The sequence below is a fragment of the Cucurbita pepo genome, chromosome LG07, assembly GCF_002806865.2.
Source record: "Cucurbita pepo subsp. pepo cultivar mu-cu-16 chromosome LG07, ASM280686v2, whole genome shotgun sequence".
Lineage (NCBI taxonomy): Eukaryota > Viridiplantae > Streptophyta > Magnoliopsida > Cucurbitales > Cucurbitaceae > Cucurbita > Cucurbita pepo.
Window position 1 is genome coordinate 9,483,935 of NC_036644.1, and position 17,416 is coordinate 9,501,350.

At 39.2% G+C, this 17,416-nt stretch overlaps 4 protein-coding genes across 9 annotated transcripts; 2 read left to right on the top strand and 2 right to left on the bottom strand.

Moving 5' to 3' along the window:
- The first annotated feature begins 1,275 nt into the window (after positions 1 to 1,275).
- On the top strand, positions 1,276 to 4,389 carry LOC111799096 (40S ribosomal protein S3-2-like). Its single transcript, XM_023682496.1, has 6 exons — positions 1,276 to 1,414; positions 1,527 to 1,674; positions 1,813 to 1,984; positions 3,686 to 3,740; positions 3,832 to 3,963; positions 4,060 to 4,389. The coding sequence occupies exons 1-6, from the start codon at positions 1,385 to 1,387 to the stop codon at positions 4,261 to 4,263; spliced, it is 741 nt and encodes a 246-aa protein (XP_023538264.1). The 5' UTR covers positions 1,276 to 1,384; the 3' UTR covers positions 4,264 to 4,389.
- A 1,840-nt stretch (positions 4,390 to 6,229) lies between these two features.
- Positions 6,230 to 6,908, bottom strand: LOC111798628. Its single transcript, XM_023681885.1, has one exon. The coding sequence runs from the start codon at positions 6,767 to 6,769 to the stop codon at positions 6,398 to 6,400; it is 372 nt and encodes a 123-aa protein (XP_023537653.1). The 5' UTR covers positions 6,770 to 6,908; the 3' UTR covers positions 6,230 to 6,397.
- Positions 6,909 to 7,811: 903 nt separating this feature from the next.
- Positions 7,812 to 11,874, bottom strand: LOC111798626 (protein Brevis radix-like 4). Of its 3 annotated transcripts, none has more exons than XM_023681884.1 (6): positions 11,627 to 11,874; positions 11,232 to 11,522; positions 10,746 to 11,125; positions 9,161 to 9,296; positions 8,638 to 9,035; positions 7,812 to 8,179 (listed from the first exon to the last, which is right to left on the bottom strand). In XM_023681884.1, the coding sequence occupies exons 2-6, from the start codon at positions 11,352 to 11,354 to the stop codon at positions 8,101 to 8,103; spliced, it is 1,116 nt and encodes a 371-aa protein (XP_023537652.1). In that variant the 5' UTR covers positions 11,355 to 11,522; positions 11,627 to 11,874; the 3' UTR covers positions 7,812 to 8,100. The 3 variants fall into 3 exon arrangements, with proteins under 3 accessions (XP_023537652.1, XP_023537650.1, XP_023537651.1); XM_023681882.1 differs by having other exon boundaries at positions 11,232 to 11,561; XM_023681883.1 differs by lacking the exon at positions 11,627 to 11,874 and having other exon boundaries at positions 11,232 to 11,616.
- Positions 11,875 to 12,531: 657 nt separating this feature from the next.
- On the top strand, positions 12,532 to 17,177 carry LOC111798465 (nuclear transcription factor Y subunit A-3-like). 4 transcript variants are annotated; one of them, XM_023681626.1, is made up of 7 exons: positions 12,532 to 12,854; positions 14,090 to 14,148; positions 14,412 to 14,733; positions 15,157 to 15,269; positions 15,340 to 15,423; positions 15,499 to 15,696; positions 16,565 to 17,177. In XM_023681626.1, exons 3-7 carry the CDS (start codon positions 14,427 to 14,429, stop codon positions 16,892 to 16,894), a joined length of 1,032 nt encoding a protein of 343 aa, XP_023537394.1. In that variant the 5' UTR covers positions 12,532 to 12,854; positions 14,090 to 14,148; positions 14,412 to 14,426; the 3' UTR covers positions 16,895 to 17,177. The 4 variants fall into 4 exon arrangements, with proteins under 4 accessions (XP_023537394.1, XP_023537395.1, XP_023537393.1 ...); XM_023681625.1 differs by having other exon boundaries at positions 12,533 to 12,854; positions 14,113 to 14,148; XM_023681628.1 differs by having other exon boundaries at positions 12,534 to 12,854; positions 14,113 to 14,148; positions 15,517 to 15,696.
- Positions 17,178 to 17,416: the final 239 nt, after the last annotated feature.

The following is a 17,416-nucleotide window of genomic DNA, read 5'->3' on the forward strand; positions in this document are numbered from 1 at the left end:
TGGGTACACTTTCTGATGATCCGGCTTGGGTTTGATTCGCTTGGACCCTTTCCTCGTAGTTTCGTTTAAAGTTAGTATGATTACCCTTCTCCTAGTTAAGGAATTAGGTAAATTTAAATTGTTGGGGTAAGTTTTGGAATTAGGTAAATTTAATTTAAATTATTGGGAGCAAGTTTTTATGCATGAGCATACATATAGGGCATTTTGATCATTTAACTTCTAATTCTTGGTTAAGTCCTAGGGGCATTTTCGATGACTTTCAAATTTCATCACAAGTCATAGGGGCATTTTTGTCATTTAACTCCTAATTCTAGATTTTGATACTTAACGTGTTCTTATGGCTTTCAAACTTCACTACAAGTCTTAAGAACATTTTGGTCATTTAACTCCTAATTTTTGTTTTGATACGTGTTCCAATGGCTTTCAAACTTCACTCCATCATATTATATATATATATTCTGGGTGAAATTACAATTTTAAAAATTAGAATATCATCAAATAAAGTTTCATACAATTTTGACCAATAATTTAGAGGGTTTTAACATTTAACAATAACTCTACCAAATTTGCAATTTAACAGAAAATAAATATTAATACTGGAATATATATATATATATATATATATATATATTTGTAATAAATAATAATTATAAATTTAAATCGAAAGAGACTTATAATAAAACAGTGACATTCAACAACACGACACGACATATGGACCCAAAGCTACTCTCACTTTTAGCTTCGATTTGGAACGCAGCTTCTCCATGCTTATCCTCACCTTATTTATTTATTTTTATTATTTTTTTCCCCACTTTTAACTTTTATTCCAACAAAGATAACAATTTGACATTAGTATGATAATACTTTTATTCAAACAATATAATATAATAATAAAAATAAATAAATTAAAATTTCAGTTTTAATTAATTCTAATCAATAATTAATTAATCATCTATTCCAATAATTATTCTCACTTAAATTACAAAAAAAAAATAAAAAATATATAAATATTCTCACTTTTAAAAAATGTATAAATTATTGGTTACCTCCAAATTTTAATATTTTAATTAAAGGGCAATTTTGGAATATAAATATGCGATTGCGCAAATTTGGGCCTATTGGATTTCGATGGCCGTTAATGGGTCTGTTGGCCCAATAGTTGGGCTGTGTACAAGACCAAGGATGCGTTTATTTGTGCTCAAATCGTAGAACCAATCTTGACCGTTCATTTTGGAAGCCCTAGATCCGAATCAGCCGTATAAATTTCAATCTGCGGCGGCAGCATTTCTTCCTCTGGAACGCGCGAAGAACAGAGCTTTCTCTTCTCATAACTTCGATCTTTTACGAGCGGATTTGTTTCTCTTTTTCCAATCTCTCTTTGAAAATGGCGACCCAGATGAGTAAGAAGAGAAAGGTCAGTCCTTGAAATTTCTTAATCTGTACTTATTTCCCCGCCATCTCTTCAACAATTGTTCTGTTCTGTAATGTTTTGAGTTGATTATCGTTTGTGTTCGATTTTGTTTCAGTTCGTTGCCGATGGAGTGTTTTTTGCCGAGCTAAACGAGGTTTTGACCAGAGAGTTGGCCGAGGATGGATACTCCGGTGTCGAGGTTAGAGTTACTCCTATGCGCACTGAGATCATCATCCGAGCCACCCGCACTCAAAATGTTCTCGGTTAGTTTACTTTGATTTTGAAATTCAGTTTATTAAACAGACTTCCTTTTTCCTAAATTGGATTAAACGTCTTAGATTAGCACTCATCGATATCGCGTTAGTGATTTTCTTCGAAAATTTTTATTTGGTGTTGCATAGGAGAAAAGGGTAGGAGGATTAGGGAACTCACCTCGGTTGTGCAGAAGCGGTTCAAGTTTCCGGAGAACAGTGTTGAGCTTTACGCCGAGAAAGTTAACAACAGAGGGCTTTGTGCCATTGCCCAAGCTGAGTCTCTTCGCTACAAGCTACTTGGTGGCCTTGCTGTGCGGAGGTACTTTTTTGTTTTCCATCCCATAATTATTAGAAGCATTATTATTATTGGTTTGTTATTGATTTGGCATAGAAATGGATCTATGTTTTATGATAATGATAGAATTAAAAGATCACTGATTCCTTATTTTCTTGCGAACAGCTCTGATGTATGTAGTATTTTGATCATTCTATCAATCACATTTAAGATATAACTTGAAGTTTCATAAGTCTTTTTTTTTCCTGGGTTCTTATGTATGTCATCTACAAAGCAGATTGGTGTTTTGGTGCCAAATTTGTGTCGGATGGTGACAATATAAATTGAGCTCTTCCATTTGATAATTATTGTGGAATCATTTTGTTTTACACTGTGGGAGGAGACATGCTGCTGCTTGGTGGTATCTTTAGGCTTCTTTGTCTGCAGATTGTGATTTTTCTGTCTCTTCTTATTATAATGTTTTCGATGGATGAAGAGTAAGAGTATTATCATGCACAATCATAAAAATATGCAAATCATAAAAATATACAATCAAGTATTATCATGCACAATGTGTTCATGAAATTACAAACAAATCACACCTATCAATTATCACTTTCTTAACTACAGATCATACAAGGTCATTTTTAATATCATTAGTAGCTAGGAAGCACGGGCACTTCGTTTGACAGAGCTTCCAATAGGGGACACACTAAACTATTGAAAAGAAGTCCCTTTTATTTTATTTTTTTAAAATTTCAGACATTGGACATGCAAACATGTCTTCCTTGGGAATTTTTGTGGCAAGCTAGAGTGTGTGCGGTGTTGTGGGGTCTTTAGGGGAGATGAATAATAGAATCTTTAGGAGAGTTGGGAGGGGTCTTTCTGATGAGCGGTTTCTTGATTGTAGCTCATTTCTACAGTGGGATGCCCTTTTTTGAGCTTTTTTTATGCCCTTGTATTGTTTTATTTATTTATTTATTAATAAAAGTGCTGCTTCCTTGAAATAGTTACGAGAGAACAAACATTTAGCCTAGCCCATTATTATGCTCATTTCCCAATCCATTGCTCATCTTATTATGACCAAACCTAAAATTTAACCCAACCTTAAAACACCATCCGACAGGCAGAAATAAATTGTGACGTGATGTACACTTGGTTCATTGCCAAGTCTTTTTTTTTTTTTTTGGTGTTGAAATTGCATGTTTTCAAGTATTCAAGTATTGAATAGATCAATGTGTATACACAATCCTCAGAAAAAATGTGCCCAAAATGCCAACGTCCTGCCTTTCCAGACGTTGACATGTTACTGTGTTCAGGCTTCTTAAATTATTATTCAAATTGACTTGTAGCCTTGAGTGAGCCTCGTGGTTTGAAAACACAGTTGTCATTAGTATATCAACCTTTTCTATTAATAATATATTTGCATATACACATGGAAACTTTTATAGCTTTGAAGAATGGGCAAATCAATATTGTTCTTTTTCTTATTATTAAATTTGATACATGAACTTTGTGGTTTGTGCGTTCTTGTGAATGAGCTTGTCTATTGTTTGAGCCTTTCCTCAAGGCTGGAGCTTTGCTTCAATTTCCCTTTTATTAATAGTTTTAACAAGTTCAAAGTTTAATTTTTGAGCCTATGGGGTTCCATTTTATTGATCTTCTGACTGAGCTATTATAAGTGAGTATCAAAATGAATACATAATATAATATGATCCATGCTGATGTGTGTACTTTTTCCATCAGGGCATGCTATGGTGTCTTGAGATTCGTTATGGAAAGTGGAGCAAAGGGATGCGAGGTTTGCTTGTAGCTCAATCCATTATTATCGCTATATGATGAAAAAAAATTATATGCGAATGTCGACACGTTAATTCTTAACATTCAAACAGGTGATTGTTAGTGGAAAACTGAGGGCACAGCGTGCAAAGTCTATGAAGTTCAAAGATGGATATATGATATCATCTGGTCAACCAGTGAGAGATTATATCGACTCAGCTGTTAGACACGTCCTTCTCAGACAGGTTAGGTTGGATAATAATAAAGCAAGCAAGCAAGCAAGCAGGCAGTGTGTTTATACGATGAAGTATAATGTTAATTGTGTGTTTTGGGTGTCTCAGGGAGTTCTGGGTATCAAAGTTAAGATCATGCTTGATTGGGATCCCAAGGGCAAGCAAGGCCCTACCACCCCTCTTCCTGATGTTGTGGTAATCCATTCCCCCAAGGAGGAAGAAGAAATCGTGCATAGACCAGCAGCAGCAGCAGCACCACCAGTTTTGAGCGCTGATATTGAGGTTGTTCCAGAAGTAGTAATAGCAGCTTGAGAGAGGCTTCTCATCTAGATATTCATCTCTTGGTTTGAGCGTTCTTTTTGATAATCAAACATAATGCATGTGAACAACAGTTTGTAACATTTTTTTTGCTTAATCATTATTTATTTTGGACTCCTGTTTGATTTTATTTTATAAATTTTTATTTTCTTTTATTTTCATTGCAAAAATTTGAATTATTTACTGAAATAGATAAACGTGAATAAAACGCAAGTTGAAAGATTAAAACGTGATTTTTATTATTTCAATAAAAATTGCAATAATTTTATTACATCAACGAGATGCCGACATCAGATCCCCGCGCTTATATAAACTAACGTCCCGCCGGAATCTTAAGGGTTCCGACGAGTGAGAGCGGATTCTCATGTTTCTATTATCGGCAAGAGACTCCGATTTTTTTCTGCAATTACGCTTCATTTCCATCATCAATGCTTCTCAATCTTGCTTTCTCTTCCATTTTCGTAAGGTTTTCATTAGGTTCTTGGTGATCTTCTACTTTCGTTTCACGATTCACTCTCAAGCTCTCCTGCTGTCGCGTTTTCACCACACCGAATGCGATTCCTTCAATTGTCGCTGGTGATGTTAATTCCAAGCTTCTGGTGCAGATCCTAGATGTCAAGATGATCCTAGATGTCAAGCTTCTGGTACAGCCTCTTGATCTCCGATGCCGTTAGTGCCGACGGATGGTTGTTCTCTCCTTTTGTGTTGTTAAAATCTGCGTATATGATCACATCATGGGGGAAAAAGGTTTTATTGTCAATTTTACGTTCTTGTTTGAAATGCTAGATGATGCATTAATTACCGACTAAGGTTATTAAATCTTAATCACTGACTTCCTTTGTACTGTTTGGTTTGGGTTTAGTGGCAATCTCTCATTTTCTTGTTAAAATCTGTGTTCATGTACACATCATGAGAAAAAGTCCCATTGTTAGCTGTGTAAATAGTGCTGCTTTATGGGATATGTCTTCGTGATCATGTTAATTATAGTATCTAGATTCCCATTCCATTCCGACGTAGCTTTATAAACCAAGATTACTTGTAAATTGTTCACAGTAGGATTGATGCTATCATTTAGTATTTTAAGTCTACTTCTGACTTGAATTGCTAGGACTAGAACCAATAGTGATGAGAGATACATGTAACCTTCTTCAATGCTCTGTTGTTGATTGTTTCTATGAGGTCATATAAGATGGTAAAGTCTACTTGATTTCCAAAGGTACCCTAAAACGTGCTCGGAAGGATTTCAATAACCTAAAGAACGAATGAGAGGTTTTTTTTGGAGGCATCTTCTATTAGGAATCAGAGATCTCCACAATGGTATGATATTGTCCACTTTGAGTATAAGCTCTCATGACTTTGCTTTTATTCTGGATGTTATTGGTATTGTAACATCTACCAATCCATCAATTCCTGTGTTGAGCAAAAAATGGTATGGATACTCAAAGAAGGGTTCATAATTTGGAGGATGCATCTGGCAAGAGGTGTAGAGGAGTTGTGATTACAGATATCTTCTTCATGCCCAAATCCAAGACCATACTGGTTTGACATGGGTGACAGCCTTCCAGGAGTATGGTGAAGAGATTCTAGGTGTTTCAGCCAAGGAGTTGTACATGTTGAAGTATGAAGAGCGGGACGATATCAAGTTTGGTGAAATGATCAGAAGTAAAATTTTTGATCAATTTCTGTCCAGACGCCTTGAGGGGAAGCTCGAAAGGGCAGGAAAATGCCAAAAAGGACATAATCTGCTAGCGGTGGACTTGAGCCGTGTAACAGAAGGTGAAAAATACGGTGAAAAGTATACAAAATTTATAGCTTCAGTTTGCCAAAGAATGGTTAGACTATAGCCAGGTAACTGTCGTATTGTTGAGTGATAGCAAACTACGTTCAGATTGGCATTCTAGGTTGAATGCCGTGGTGGGCTTCGGGTACATCAAGAAGATAAAAGAAAAAGTGGTCTAGATTTCCGGGAAAAACAATTTCTTTTGAGCAAATGGAAACTTTATATTGAATATGGTGAATTTACAGCAGGAGCCGCATATTACACACATAACACAGAAACAACCACTACAGACAATGGAACATGAATGGAAAATGATAAGATAATTGGTCGAATGTCATCCTCCGACGCTCAGGTCCGCTTTACGGGGTCGAAATTGGAGACACCGATAATTGCACCCAAGATAGCAGTGACAACTACTCCACCGGCGGCAATACTGAGCAAGAAATTCTTGAGAGAAGGGGTAACTCCAGCTCCTGCAGCTTCAGCCACCTCAGGAAGCACCATGGAGGCCGTCAGTGCAGTTGCAGCCAGTCCAGCAATTGCCTTCTCCTTCAAAGAAGCCCGCACTTGGAACTTGGCGCTGCTGGATTTTGATGCAGCAATTGGCTTGTTGGAAGGCCTCAAAGGCAATGCCTTAGCGAAGGCCTCGGTGCTCCTCACTCTCTTCTGGGTCGCATTAGTAATTGGCATAGCCATTGAAACTGCGGAAGTTGAAGCCATCTGATTCTCTCTTGCCTTCTCTTTCAAACTGGATTGAGGCAGCTTTTGTTTAGGTCTCTTCCTGAATTGATTTGAGGAAATAGAGTTGAGAGGATAGATAGAGGTGGTGGAAGGGTGAACGAGTTAGCGGTCCAAATTTAAGATATCATGTGGACTTAGTTTCTGTGCCTATGTCCCATGTGGCAAGTTTTGCACTTGACATTGACGATAAGATTATCTTGTTGGTCCAATCACCTTCCAGGAATTGGTTTGCAACACGTTGCCGCAATATCCTACTCTTATTATTATTTTTTTCTCAAAAGCATTAACTTGTTAATTAATTAGGATTTGTGCCAGTCCACAGTTTCGATACTGAAAGCTTTCTCATTCTCTCATAGTGTCCTTCCATGTTGTCGGTTGTTGAGAAGCACTTCTTCAGTCTCCACTAACAATTGTCCTCCACATTCTCTCCTTCTTCCGCCGCTCTCTGCTGTCCACTTCATTCCCGTATCAAGAACTCTTCAGTCTGTCTGATCCTGCAATTATTTTCTCTCATCAGATTCCTTCGTTTGTCTCCCAAATGATCTCTTCCTTCATTTCCTCCCCATAATTCTCTTTTCTTTCTTTCACTTTACAGCATAATAGCCTCACTTTACAGCATAATAGCCAGTTGCTGCTCCTTTAAGTTTCTGCGATGCCAAACACAATCCATTTTTGTTTTGTTCACATGGGAAAACATTCCCTTCTCAAATCATTGTAAGAATAGTAGCATGTCTGTAACTCCCCTGTTTTCCTCCATCTCCATTATTAGTGTATTACAAATTCAACAGGAATTTCCCCTTTTTCTCACTTTCCCTTGTTTCAAGACCCTAAACTTGATCAAACTCGTTCAATTAACAACATCATGGCCATGATTTTGCAGCTCCTACTTGCTTCAGCAAAGATGTTGATCGTTGCCCGTAGGTTGTTTCTTTCATGCCACTCCAGAAACATTCAAATAAGTTCGGGTTCAAGGTTTCTATTTACTAAAACTAACAGAGATTGTACTTCATACTTGAATTGAGAGAGGGAGGAAATCTCCGAACATCTGAATCTCTTCCATTGATATTAACACATTAGGAATTATAGTTTTACATCCACCATACTACAGTACATAGGCAAGGGAAAAAAAGAAAAAGTTATTAAAAAATTAAAATCTAACATCGGCATATCGTGACTCGGTTTCACATGTATAAGTATACCCCCAAACATCATAATCTCTATATGCGAGACTTTTCACTAGCATGGCAATGGTCGTAGATTTAGAAAAACTTTAGAAAAACACCCCTTGCCAACTTTCTTCACTGCTTCCCTCACAAGTATTGCTCGTGTATCCTGGCTCGATTCTCTTCCCACCACACTTTTGCATGCATCTCCCCGAACTTTTCCCGGCTACAAAATTCAAAATGGACTTGACAATAAGAATTCTGGCTACGAAAATGAACTTGAATAAAACAAATCATGCTATTCCCCGACATAATGAACGCTGCTAGAAAGCCTGTGGGTCACCTGGCCTAGGACTACCTTTAGTTTAAATTATCTCCAAACATACTAGAGCATGAAAGTAGACTAGCTGGAGGGACCATTAGAGCCATAGCAACCCATAAGACAAAGAACATTTGAAGAGATTTACAGGATATCTAAAAGTGTTATCTAGGGCAGAGGAATGAGTATTTTTATGACTATGCATTATATCACCTCATAAATAGGCAGAAAGAGATCTCAATGATCATGATATATAATTGGCTTTTGATTGAATTTGGATCTATACTCAAGAAAAATATACTGGGTGGCAATATTAACTTCATGATTAACTACTTCCAAATCAAGATTATTTAGTATCTTCATACCTGAATCTGACTCTTCTGAGTTCCCTTTTGCCGCCAGGCAATGCTCTGATTGTAATATAAACCCCTGGTTCATCCTGTTCAACCCATTCAGACTCAAGATCACTAGCATTGCTGATGGATAGCTCTCCTGAACGATCTGCATCCCTAGATGAACTGCTTCTCATGGATGCATCAATGGAAGATGTTTCCGTCTTGGCACCGCTGATGCTAGAGAGTTTTGGAGTAGAGGTCAGACCTGAATCTTGGTACTGGCGATACTGCATTGGCTGGTATTCAAGTGAATCTGAGGATGAATAGCTCGCCCCAGCTCCGGTAGGACGGTAGAGATTGCGAGGCAAGCGTTCTGTGGTTAGTGGAGGTGTCACAGGGCTGTTCTCTATAGATTCAATTTTTGAGCTCTGTTGTTTTGGGGGGAAAGGGGAGCCTCATCAATAGGATATGATATAGCAACATAGATAATATGAACAAAACAAATTTAACACTCACAGCCTCATCCTCTTTCTATAATTATATAGAAGGTTACCTCATCCTCAGATCTCGGTGGGGTAGGAAGAGGAAAAGCTTGGCGGTCGAACCTCTGGACATTGTATAGTTCCATAACTTTATCATAGTTCTCGGCCCACCATCTCTGAGCTTGCCATTTATTGAACACGTCCCGACTAATCAAAGGTGGTTATCAAAACAATAATCAAACTCTAGATAGAGATACTAACCAGAGAATCAACTACTGAAAGATGAAACCAAATCAACTACCTCTCCTTTTGTTTTCTTGCATAGCTAACAAGATAAGAACATAGCAAGGAATATTGTTCTCGTCCCTTACAACAACTTTTTACCCAACCCACCCAAGTGCTGCTAATCATGAAAATTCTCAAAGAGGAACCCAATTTCCTTTAGTAAAAAAATAACTAATAAAAAGGGGAAAAAGGGAATGTGAACACTTTAATGCTTTGAATAAAGTAGTTCTCGAGGTGTCAATATTGACTGTGTACCCAACCCAAGAGCTATGGAGACTAGATCCAAACCCCTCCAACTTTATTTCGCTAACAGAGCAAGCCAATATGATAGGATAGGATGGTCTAGTTGGTGTCACGTAGTTTAAAGTCAATGCGCAGAGGGTCCAAATGGTTACAGATGAAACACACACAACAGCTTATTCAATTATTTGGGGTGGAAGAAGGAGTGAGGTCCGACATGTAGCAGAGACCAACAGTATACACAATTACTCCCTAAGTCTTGTCTTGTCCCCCTTGAAGAATAAGGTCGCCCTCCCTCCTGGTTCGTTTTCGTAAGATGGTAAGTTTTGTGTGGCATGTGGGGTGTATGTGTGTCCAGGCATAGTGGCGAAACTCAATTTAGGAGAAGACAAATCCAGGAGAATCAGGGTGGGCGTGAAGAATTCTTGACAACAAAGAGATTACTCCCCCGACACAAAGACAAAAACTGGGAAGAAAGCTACCCCACCACCATCAAATTGAGTTCTACTTTTGGACTTTTTCTTGATTGCTTTTCATGAGAAGGCGTGATCTTTACTGATCAACATCTGACCCCATCTACCCAATGCTGTTCCAACGGAAATTACTCCAACCCTATGTTTGAACGCCGCGTCTGAATTTTTTTTATTTCTTCCTTCCTCTTCTTCTTTTATATATTTAAGCTTTTATATATTTAAGCTCCAGTGATCAGAAGGTTAGGAATTACGAAATTCTTGTGGCTTTGCTTTGGGCTTCCCCAAGAGGTTTCATGCTGATAGAGATAGTGTTCCTTACTTATAAACCAATGATCGTTCCTTAAATTAGGCTTTGCTTTGGGCTTCCCCGAAAGGTCTCGGGCAGATGGAGATAGTGTTTCTTACTCCCTTAAATTAGCCCCTCCCAACCATCCTAACACCAAAGAGATAGAGAAACTCCAGAAGGACAAATAAAGCCAAAAAATAAATCCCAGTAAATGACCCGCTAAGAGGGCCTTGTATTGCTAATTAAAAAGTGGAAAAAGATGGTGGCGAATCCCTGAAATACGGTATATGATTATAGTCAAACAGGGAAGGAATTAAATAGACCCAAACAAAGAAAATCTGTGCCGTTGATATGGATGAGTATAGAGCGTACCTGAAACGTATCCGTTTCAGATCATTCCCTCCGCGAGGAAGCGAAACGAATGTGATTAACACACCGGGTTCCACCTGGGCCACCCACTCCTTTGGTTCCTTTTCCTCAACGTAAACAACTGGGTCAACTCGCCGCCCACTCACTGAATTCGGGGTTCCTTCTCCGCTTGAAATCCCCTTCAGCCTCGCCTCCATTTCCTTCCCCCATGTCCTCGTTTTCGTCGAGCTCAAGCTCCCGCTCCTCTTGTAAGCCCACTTGATCCGGTCCGAGTCGGCGTCCGGCTGTGAGTTGCAGTTCTTGAGTCGACTCGGCGGTATCGGCCCTGCGCAAGGGTTGCAAGTCCGGTACGATCCTGAGGCTTTTAACGCCATGTCTCTGAGCTAAAAACAATGAACAAGCAAGGAATGTAAAACATAAATGCCCGCATTCCTGTCACGAGAACATGAAATTGGTAACTAGGAGAGAAAGAATTTGATCTCATAGTACCTGACCTGTCAGAGATTTGACAGATTGTTGCTTGTTTCCAGGTCCATTGAACGAGTCCGGTTCTTCAATTTGACTCAATGAGCCATCTCCGAGTTTCTTAGAACGAGCTATGCATGTCAGCATTTTCACCTCTCGCAGCACTTCTCCAGTACACCAATTTCGAACAAGTTTCTAAAAGAACAAGATGATGGAGACTAGAATCTCTACTTTCTCCTCTAAAATTATGGATCAACTGTTGTGGTTCAGTTTTGACGCGATGAACATAACACGCCGCCGTTCTCCGCCGTCAGACTGATTCAATCCAAGCATAGACGAAGCACCAGTGATTCCCTGTAAAAACCATGTTTAATACTTGAAGGAATTTTTAGAACAGAGAAGAAGAAAACGGAAGGAACCTGGTGGAAATGGAAACAGAGTGTTGCTCCGGCGGGAAATGAAAAGGAGCGCAAATGAGTGTGAAACAAATTGTTGGTTGCCGGGCAATTGCAATTATGACATGTCTTCAATGTCCCATCGTCCTTACCTGCTACCGGCTATATACCGGTTGCTCTTGTGCGGCCGCTGTATTTCTACTTTTGGGTAACCTCGGCTTCTCAGAATCAACGACCAAGCCCAGACTTAAGCCCGGCCCATTTCATTCCAGCCCAACTAAATTACTACCTTAAAAAAAAAAAAAAAAAAAAAAATTATACTCATGTTTTGTTTTTTTTAATTTTAAACAATATATTATTTTCCTTTTAATATTTGAAGGGTGTAAAATTAGTTTATAAGTTAAACATTTTTTACTCTAAGAAATGTGATTATCTCAAAAAGGAACATTATCATAAGAAATAATTAATTATTGTTTCTAAAGTTTGGTACAAAACGTGTTTACAAAATGAATTATTGCATTATTGCATTATTTATTATTATTATTATTATTATTATTTAAAAAAAAAATATATATAGAGGGAAAGAAAAAAAAAAATCTCATAAGGTGTATGAGTTGAGATTCCAATGGCATTTTGGAAATTAAGGAGTAGCTTGCTAACTGGTGTCGTTTTCTGGACTTTATTCATCTCGGGAACAGGTGGGAAGAAGGGGCAATTTCGAAATTACAGCGAACAGAAGTGGCAAATATTATAATGCGGGTCACGCGGGAGGTGGAGCGTGGGAAGCACGTGCGGATATGGGAAAGCAACGTGTAGGGGGGCATGCAAATAAGGTAAAGGTGGGGGAGAAAGCAAATGAGTGCGGGTGGGCGTAGCTTACACAGCTAACGGCGGCTGGGAGCGAGAGTGAATAAGGGCAGAAGATGGAGTAAGGCCGCGTTTGGACGTGAAAGTGGGGGCCAAATATACGAGGCATCGGAGGAACCGAGTGGTGGTGGGTGTGAAGAGAGAAGAATCACCCACTGCCCACTCCCATTGCGCTTCTCGTGTGTTTCAGTCGCCCCTTCCTCTGTTTCGTTTTTCACAGCTTAAACCCGTGAGAAAACTGTACGGACCGACTCTGAGTGCTGGTTTCTGACTCTCGAGAGAAGAAACCCCAAGTGGCGGGCGTCGTCGTCAAAGGAGACATGCTCCACAACTTCCCAACACCTTTCTTCTTTGCTGCTTAACTTCTCCGCAAACTGCTTTTCAGGTTTCTTTTATTACTACCGCTGCTGTTTTCTTTCATCGTCTTCCCCATTTCCTCTGTTTTTGCTGCTGCTTTTTGTTCTTGTCGGTATTGCTTGTGATGGATTGGATTGGAATGGATTGGATTGGATTCTCCATTTTTGGGGTTTAGAATCTTAGTGGAGCTTTGTTGATTGCTCATTATTGAATGCATGTGGAGTTTGAGATCAGGGCGATGCTTCTTTTGTGATGGCATGGATGTTGTTCTTTGATTTAACCATGAAACTCTTGTCCTCTTGCTGTTTTCTTAAATTGTACTGAGCATTTCGCTGTCTCAGTTCCGGTTATGGATTTCGCTTATATTAATGCATTTTCCATTTCTATCGAGCATTTCCCCCTTGCTTACTCTGAATGGGGCTTTGATAATCATTTCTAGACTTCATAGCTTCGCCTGATGTTGTCTTAACATTTTCTTTTCTTTTATGGGTGTTCTCTTTGTTGAGAATTGTTGGGAGAGAGTCCCATGTTGGTTAATTTAGGGAATGATCATGGGTTTATAAGTATGGAATACATCTTCATTGGTACGAGGCCTTTTGGGGAAGCCCAAAGCAAAGCCATGAGAGCTTAGGCTCAAAGTGGACAATATCGTACCATCGTGTGGAGTCATGATTCCTAACCCTCTTTTCTTTCAAGATTTGGTGAATCATGGACTTCTGAATTTTAAGTAATTTTCATGGCCAGATATTTACAGCAAGTATGATTATGTGGATCTTTCTCCATTTTTAATGAATGTTACTAGCTGATTGGTGCTTCATTACACTCTCTAGCTTACCTGTTTTCATGCTTTCCCTTGTCTGCTTATTGTATAAACCTCCTAAAGGTTTGGAACTCCTTGTTTTTCCCATAATGTAGTTGATTTTTAGATACACGGTAGATTTAGACTTGTTGCAACTACTGGCTATTCAAGTTAGTGACATATGATGTTATTGCTTATTTGTACAATGGTGATGTTAGATCAACCATAAATAATGAAACAAATAAATGAAGAATTTGTAGGGCATTATAATGGTGTGTCTTGAAGATGTGTATGATTCTATATTCATGCTGGTAAGTTTCTCGTATTTGATTGCTTGCCTGTAATTTCATGTGAAATGTTTGCTCTTGATCAAAAGATCCTTTTCTTTGATAAACGAGTGCGCTATCGAGTCTTGTACCAATGTATACTCATTTCCCTTTACGTGTAAATTGACAATATTATAGTGTTTTTCTTATTTGAATTGTAGCAACTTTGGCAGCTTACGATTGCGTTCGAATGAAAGGTACTTATCAAACTATGTAGTACTTGAAAGATTATTAAGAAAATTAGGTGAAAATGCCATTTTGTCTTAAATTGTGATTCTACTTGTTAGTTGGTTTTCCCTTTCTTTAGCACCTTATCTTCTAGTGTACATGTTTTGTACCACATATTTTCTTACCTTATTGACATACTTTTAAGTGTATCGTGTTTTGAATTGAGCTAAGTATGGTGAGAAGAACATTTACATTGCTTTATCACCTTGTTTGGCCCTATATCTGATTTCAGACTCGCTGACGAAACATGATGGCCATTCCACGTGAGAACTTTGCCCAGAAAAATCTTGATCAAAACTCTGTCCATTTATTGTTTCCATATACTGTTGATTCTATGCCCTGGCGGAATTCAAATGAACAGAAGATTCAAATGGCTTTGTCTGATAATATAACTCTAAAGAATGAAACTCCCCCACAACCTCACCACGAACAATCAGGCCTTCGGTTACGAGATCAGGAGTCATCCACAGCCTATTCAATGGGTCAATCTCTTCATAAAGTCCGTGCTATGGAAGTGCAAAATGCTCAAGAGCAATGTATTTCTTCAGAGTCTGGTACTTTCATCCTCGGGTTCCACGGGTTATTTATTTTTCATTCAATGTTTATTTGATTAGTAGTAGTGTGGCTCACCTTGACTTGGTTAACAAAACAAGAAATTGAGAAAAGAGGAGTATGTGGAGCTCCAATACTATCACTGTATTAATGACTTGCTAAGGCATGAAACTTTAACCCCTGTGGCACCCTTAGAGTCTCGGACACTTGGTTAAGGACGGTAGCTGAACTGCTGAAGGGCTAATGAATGCGAATTTTATGCATTCCTAAAATTCTATTCTATTTATACAGATACGGAACGATATTAGAGTGGTTAAGGATGTTTGCAGCAGTAAAAGTTTTTTGCCCTACTTATCTTTTACACGTTTTCAACGTTTCGGATGGGTTTTAGGTTATCTAACCTTTATTAAGTCTTTCTGATTCAGGTCTAGATGAAAATTATGGCGAGAGCGTAGAGAATCAGATGAAACCAGTTATTTTGTTTAGCAACCCTGAATATATGTTCAATCCTCCCCAAGTTGATAGCAGCCATTTAATGGTAGGTTAAACTGTGTTATTTGATTTGTGCTTCTTATTTGCTGCTACGCTAATTTCTGTCACAATTTTAGGCTCGAGTGCCGTATCCATATCCGTACGTAGATCCTTCGTATGGAGGGCTATTCTGCAGTGCCTATGGTCAGATGGCTAGTAATGTAAGTTTTGTTTTGTTGTTGGTTATCTTGTTTCATCTCATCCTTTGAACTTATCTGGTCCTTGACTGATGTCAGTTACATGATTCTGATCAGACTCAAGCTCAAGTAAATTCCAATGTTGTTGGAAGTACACCTGCACGAGTCCCCTTACCGCATGGTCTTGCTGAAGATGGGCTGATCTATGTCAATGCAAAACAATACCATGGAATCATTAGAAGAAGGAAGTCTCGAGCAAAGCTCGAGGCTCAAAATAAAGTCATAAGAAATCGAAAGGTATCTCTATCCACTGAGCTCCATTTGAATTTGATTCCTTCTTTCTGTTGATTTTGAACACTTACTATAGACAATCAATTCTGATGGAATCTGTGGGACTTAAATATAGGATGAGAAGAACTCGAGCGTAATAATTTTGAAATAGAAAGTAAATGTTTTTCGGACTTCCTAAGTTGGCATGTGTAATGGCCCAAGCCCACGGCTAGCAAATATTGTCCTCTTTGGGCTTTCCCTTTCGGCCTTCCCTAAAACGCGTCTGCTAGGGAAAGGTTTCCACAACCTTATGAAGGGTGTTTTGTTCTCCTCCCTAACCAATGCAGGATATCACGATCCACCCTCCTTCAGGGGGCTCAGCGTCCTCGTTGGCACTCGTTCCTTTCTCCAATCGATGTTTGACCCCCACCAAATCCACCCCCCCTTCGAGGCCCACCGTCCTTACTGGCACACCGCCTTGTGTCTACCCCCTTCGGGGAACAGCCTCCTCGCTGGCACATTATCTGATGTCTGTCTCTAATACCATTTGTAATGGCCCAAGCCCACTGCTAGGAGATATTGTCTTCTTTGGGCTTTCCTTTCGAGCTGCCTCTCAAGGTTTCTAAAACGTGTCTGCTAGGGAAAGGTTTCCACACCCTTATAAAGGGTGTTTTGTTCTCCTCCCCAACCACGGCTGGGATATCACATGCCCTTGATTACCTAAGGGAAAAGGGTAAACCTATAGCTTGTATTTCAATTGCATTACATTTTTTGCTTCATGTTTGATAACAGCAGTACACTTACACTGTTCTATTTGTTCATAGTGTTTCTTTCACTTTTCTATTAGACAATGACATCATTTCACTTTTATGCTCAAATTATCCCTTCATTGCAGCCATATCTTCACGAGTCCCGACATTGTCACGCAGTGAACAGAGTAAGGGGATCTGGTGGACGCTTTCTCAGCGCAAAAAAAGACCAGCCACCCGACCATATAACTCCTCCGACTGATTGGTGCCAACAGAAAGACACACCAGACTTCAATACCTGTAGCTCTGAAACTGGTGACCCTGGCACCATGACTGCAACTTGCTCTGAGACCACAAGCATCTCTAGTGGCTCAGTAATGTTTGGTCGGACATGGTCAGACAGTCAGTTCTCCGCCGTCTCTTCCAGTGGTGGCTTTGTGCACGATGGAGCGCGGACCCATGCATCAGTTGTCTAATGAAAAACGGGGAGGTGGAAGAAGATCAGACCACCAGAAGCCTCCACATGATTCAATTAGACCGGCAAATCATCCTTGGCTTTGTTACTTATTTATGCTTTGTTATCTTAGTTAGTTTGGAGTGGGTAGAGACAGCCGCCATTAATGGACTTCAATAATTTGCTCATGCTTAGAACACCACAGCCCAAATTTTAGAAGCGGACCACAATGGAATAGACCAAAACCCATTTGAGCTGCATTTGTTGTTATTAGTTTTAAATAGAGATATTCCTGTTTCCATTTAGTTGCTTTTTCTGGATAATTTGTCGCTTGTTTCCAAAGGCAGATCACCGGCCGGCGACGCCTCCGACGATCCTCCGCCGTGGAGTGCGTTGGTGACGTTAAATCATGATACGTGTACGAAAAGTTGGAGATATTGGTATTTGCCATGTGATCTCTATCGGTCAGAACAACAAATGGCTTTATTTACTGTCGTTTTGACTTGGCGGCATTTTTCTCCATAAAAATCAAATTTAAAAATCC

Excerpts from the sequence above, each read along its gene's own strand:
- LOC111799096 (XM_023682496.1), top strand. The coding sequence starts at position 1,385 with ATGGCGACCCAGATGAGTAAGAAGAGAAAG. Across the intron at positions 1,415-1,526 it reads AGATGAGTAAGAAGAGAAAG|TTCGTTGCCGATGGAGTGTT; the intron begins GTCAGTCCTTGA and ends ATTTTGTTTCAG. Across the intron at positions 1,675-1,812 it reads CCGCACTCAAAATGTTCTCG|GAGAAAAGGGTAGGAGGATT; the intron begins GTTAGTTTACTT and ends GGTGTTGCATAG.
- LOC111798626 (XM_023681884.1), bottom strand. The coding sequence starts at position 11,354 with ATGCTGACATGCATAGCTCGTTCTAAGAAACTCGGAGATGGCTCATTG. Across the intron at positions 11,126-11,231 it reads TCAAATCTCTGACAGGTCAG|CTCAGAGACATGGCGTTAAA; the intron begins GTACTATGAGAT and ends CATTGTTTTTAG. Across the intron at positions 9,297-10,745 it reads CTGAAACGGATACGTTTCAG|TCGGGACGTGTTCAATAAAT; the intron begins GTACGCTCTATA and ends ACCTTTGATTAG.
- LOC111798628 (XM_023681885.1), bottom strand. The coding sequence starts at position 6,769 with ATGGCTTCAACTTCCGCAGTTTCAATGGCTATGCCAATTACTAATGCG.
- LOC111798465 (XM_023681626.1), top strand. The coding sequence starts at position 14,427 with ATGATGGCCATTCCACGTGAGAACTTTGCCCAGAAAAATCTTGATCAA. Across the intron at positions 14,734-15,156 it reads ATGTATTTCTTCAGAGTCTG|GTCTAGATGAAAATTATGGC; the intron begins GTACTTTCATCC and ends TTTCTGATTCAG. Across the intron at positions 15,697-16,564 it reads AAGTCATAAGAAATCGAAAG|CCATATCTTCACGAGTCCCG; the intron begins GTATCTCTATCC and ends CCTTCATTGCAG.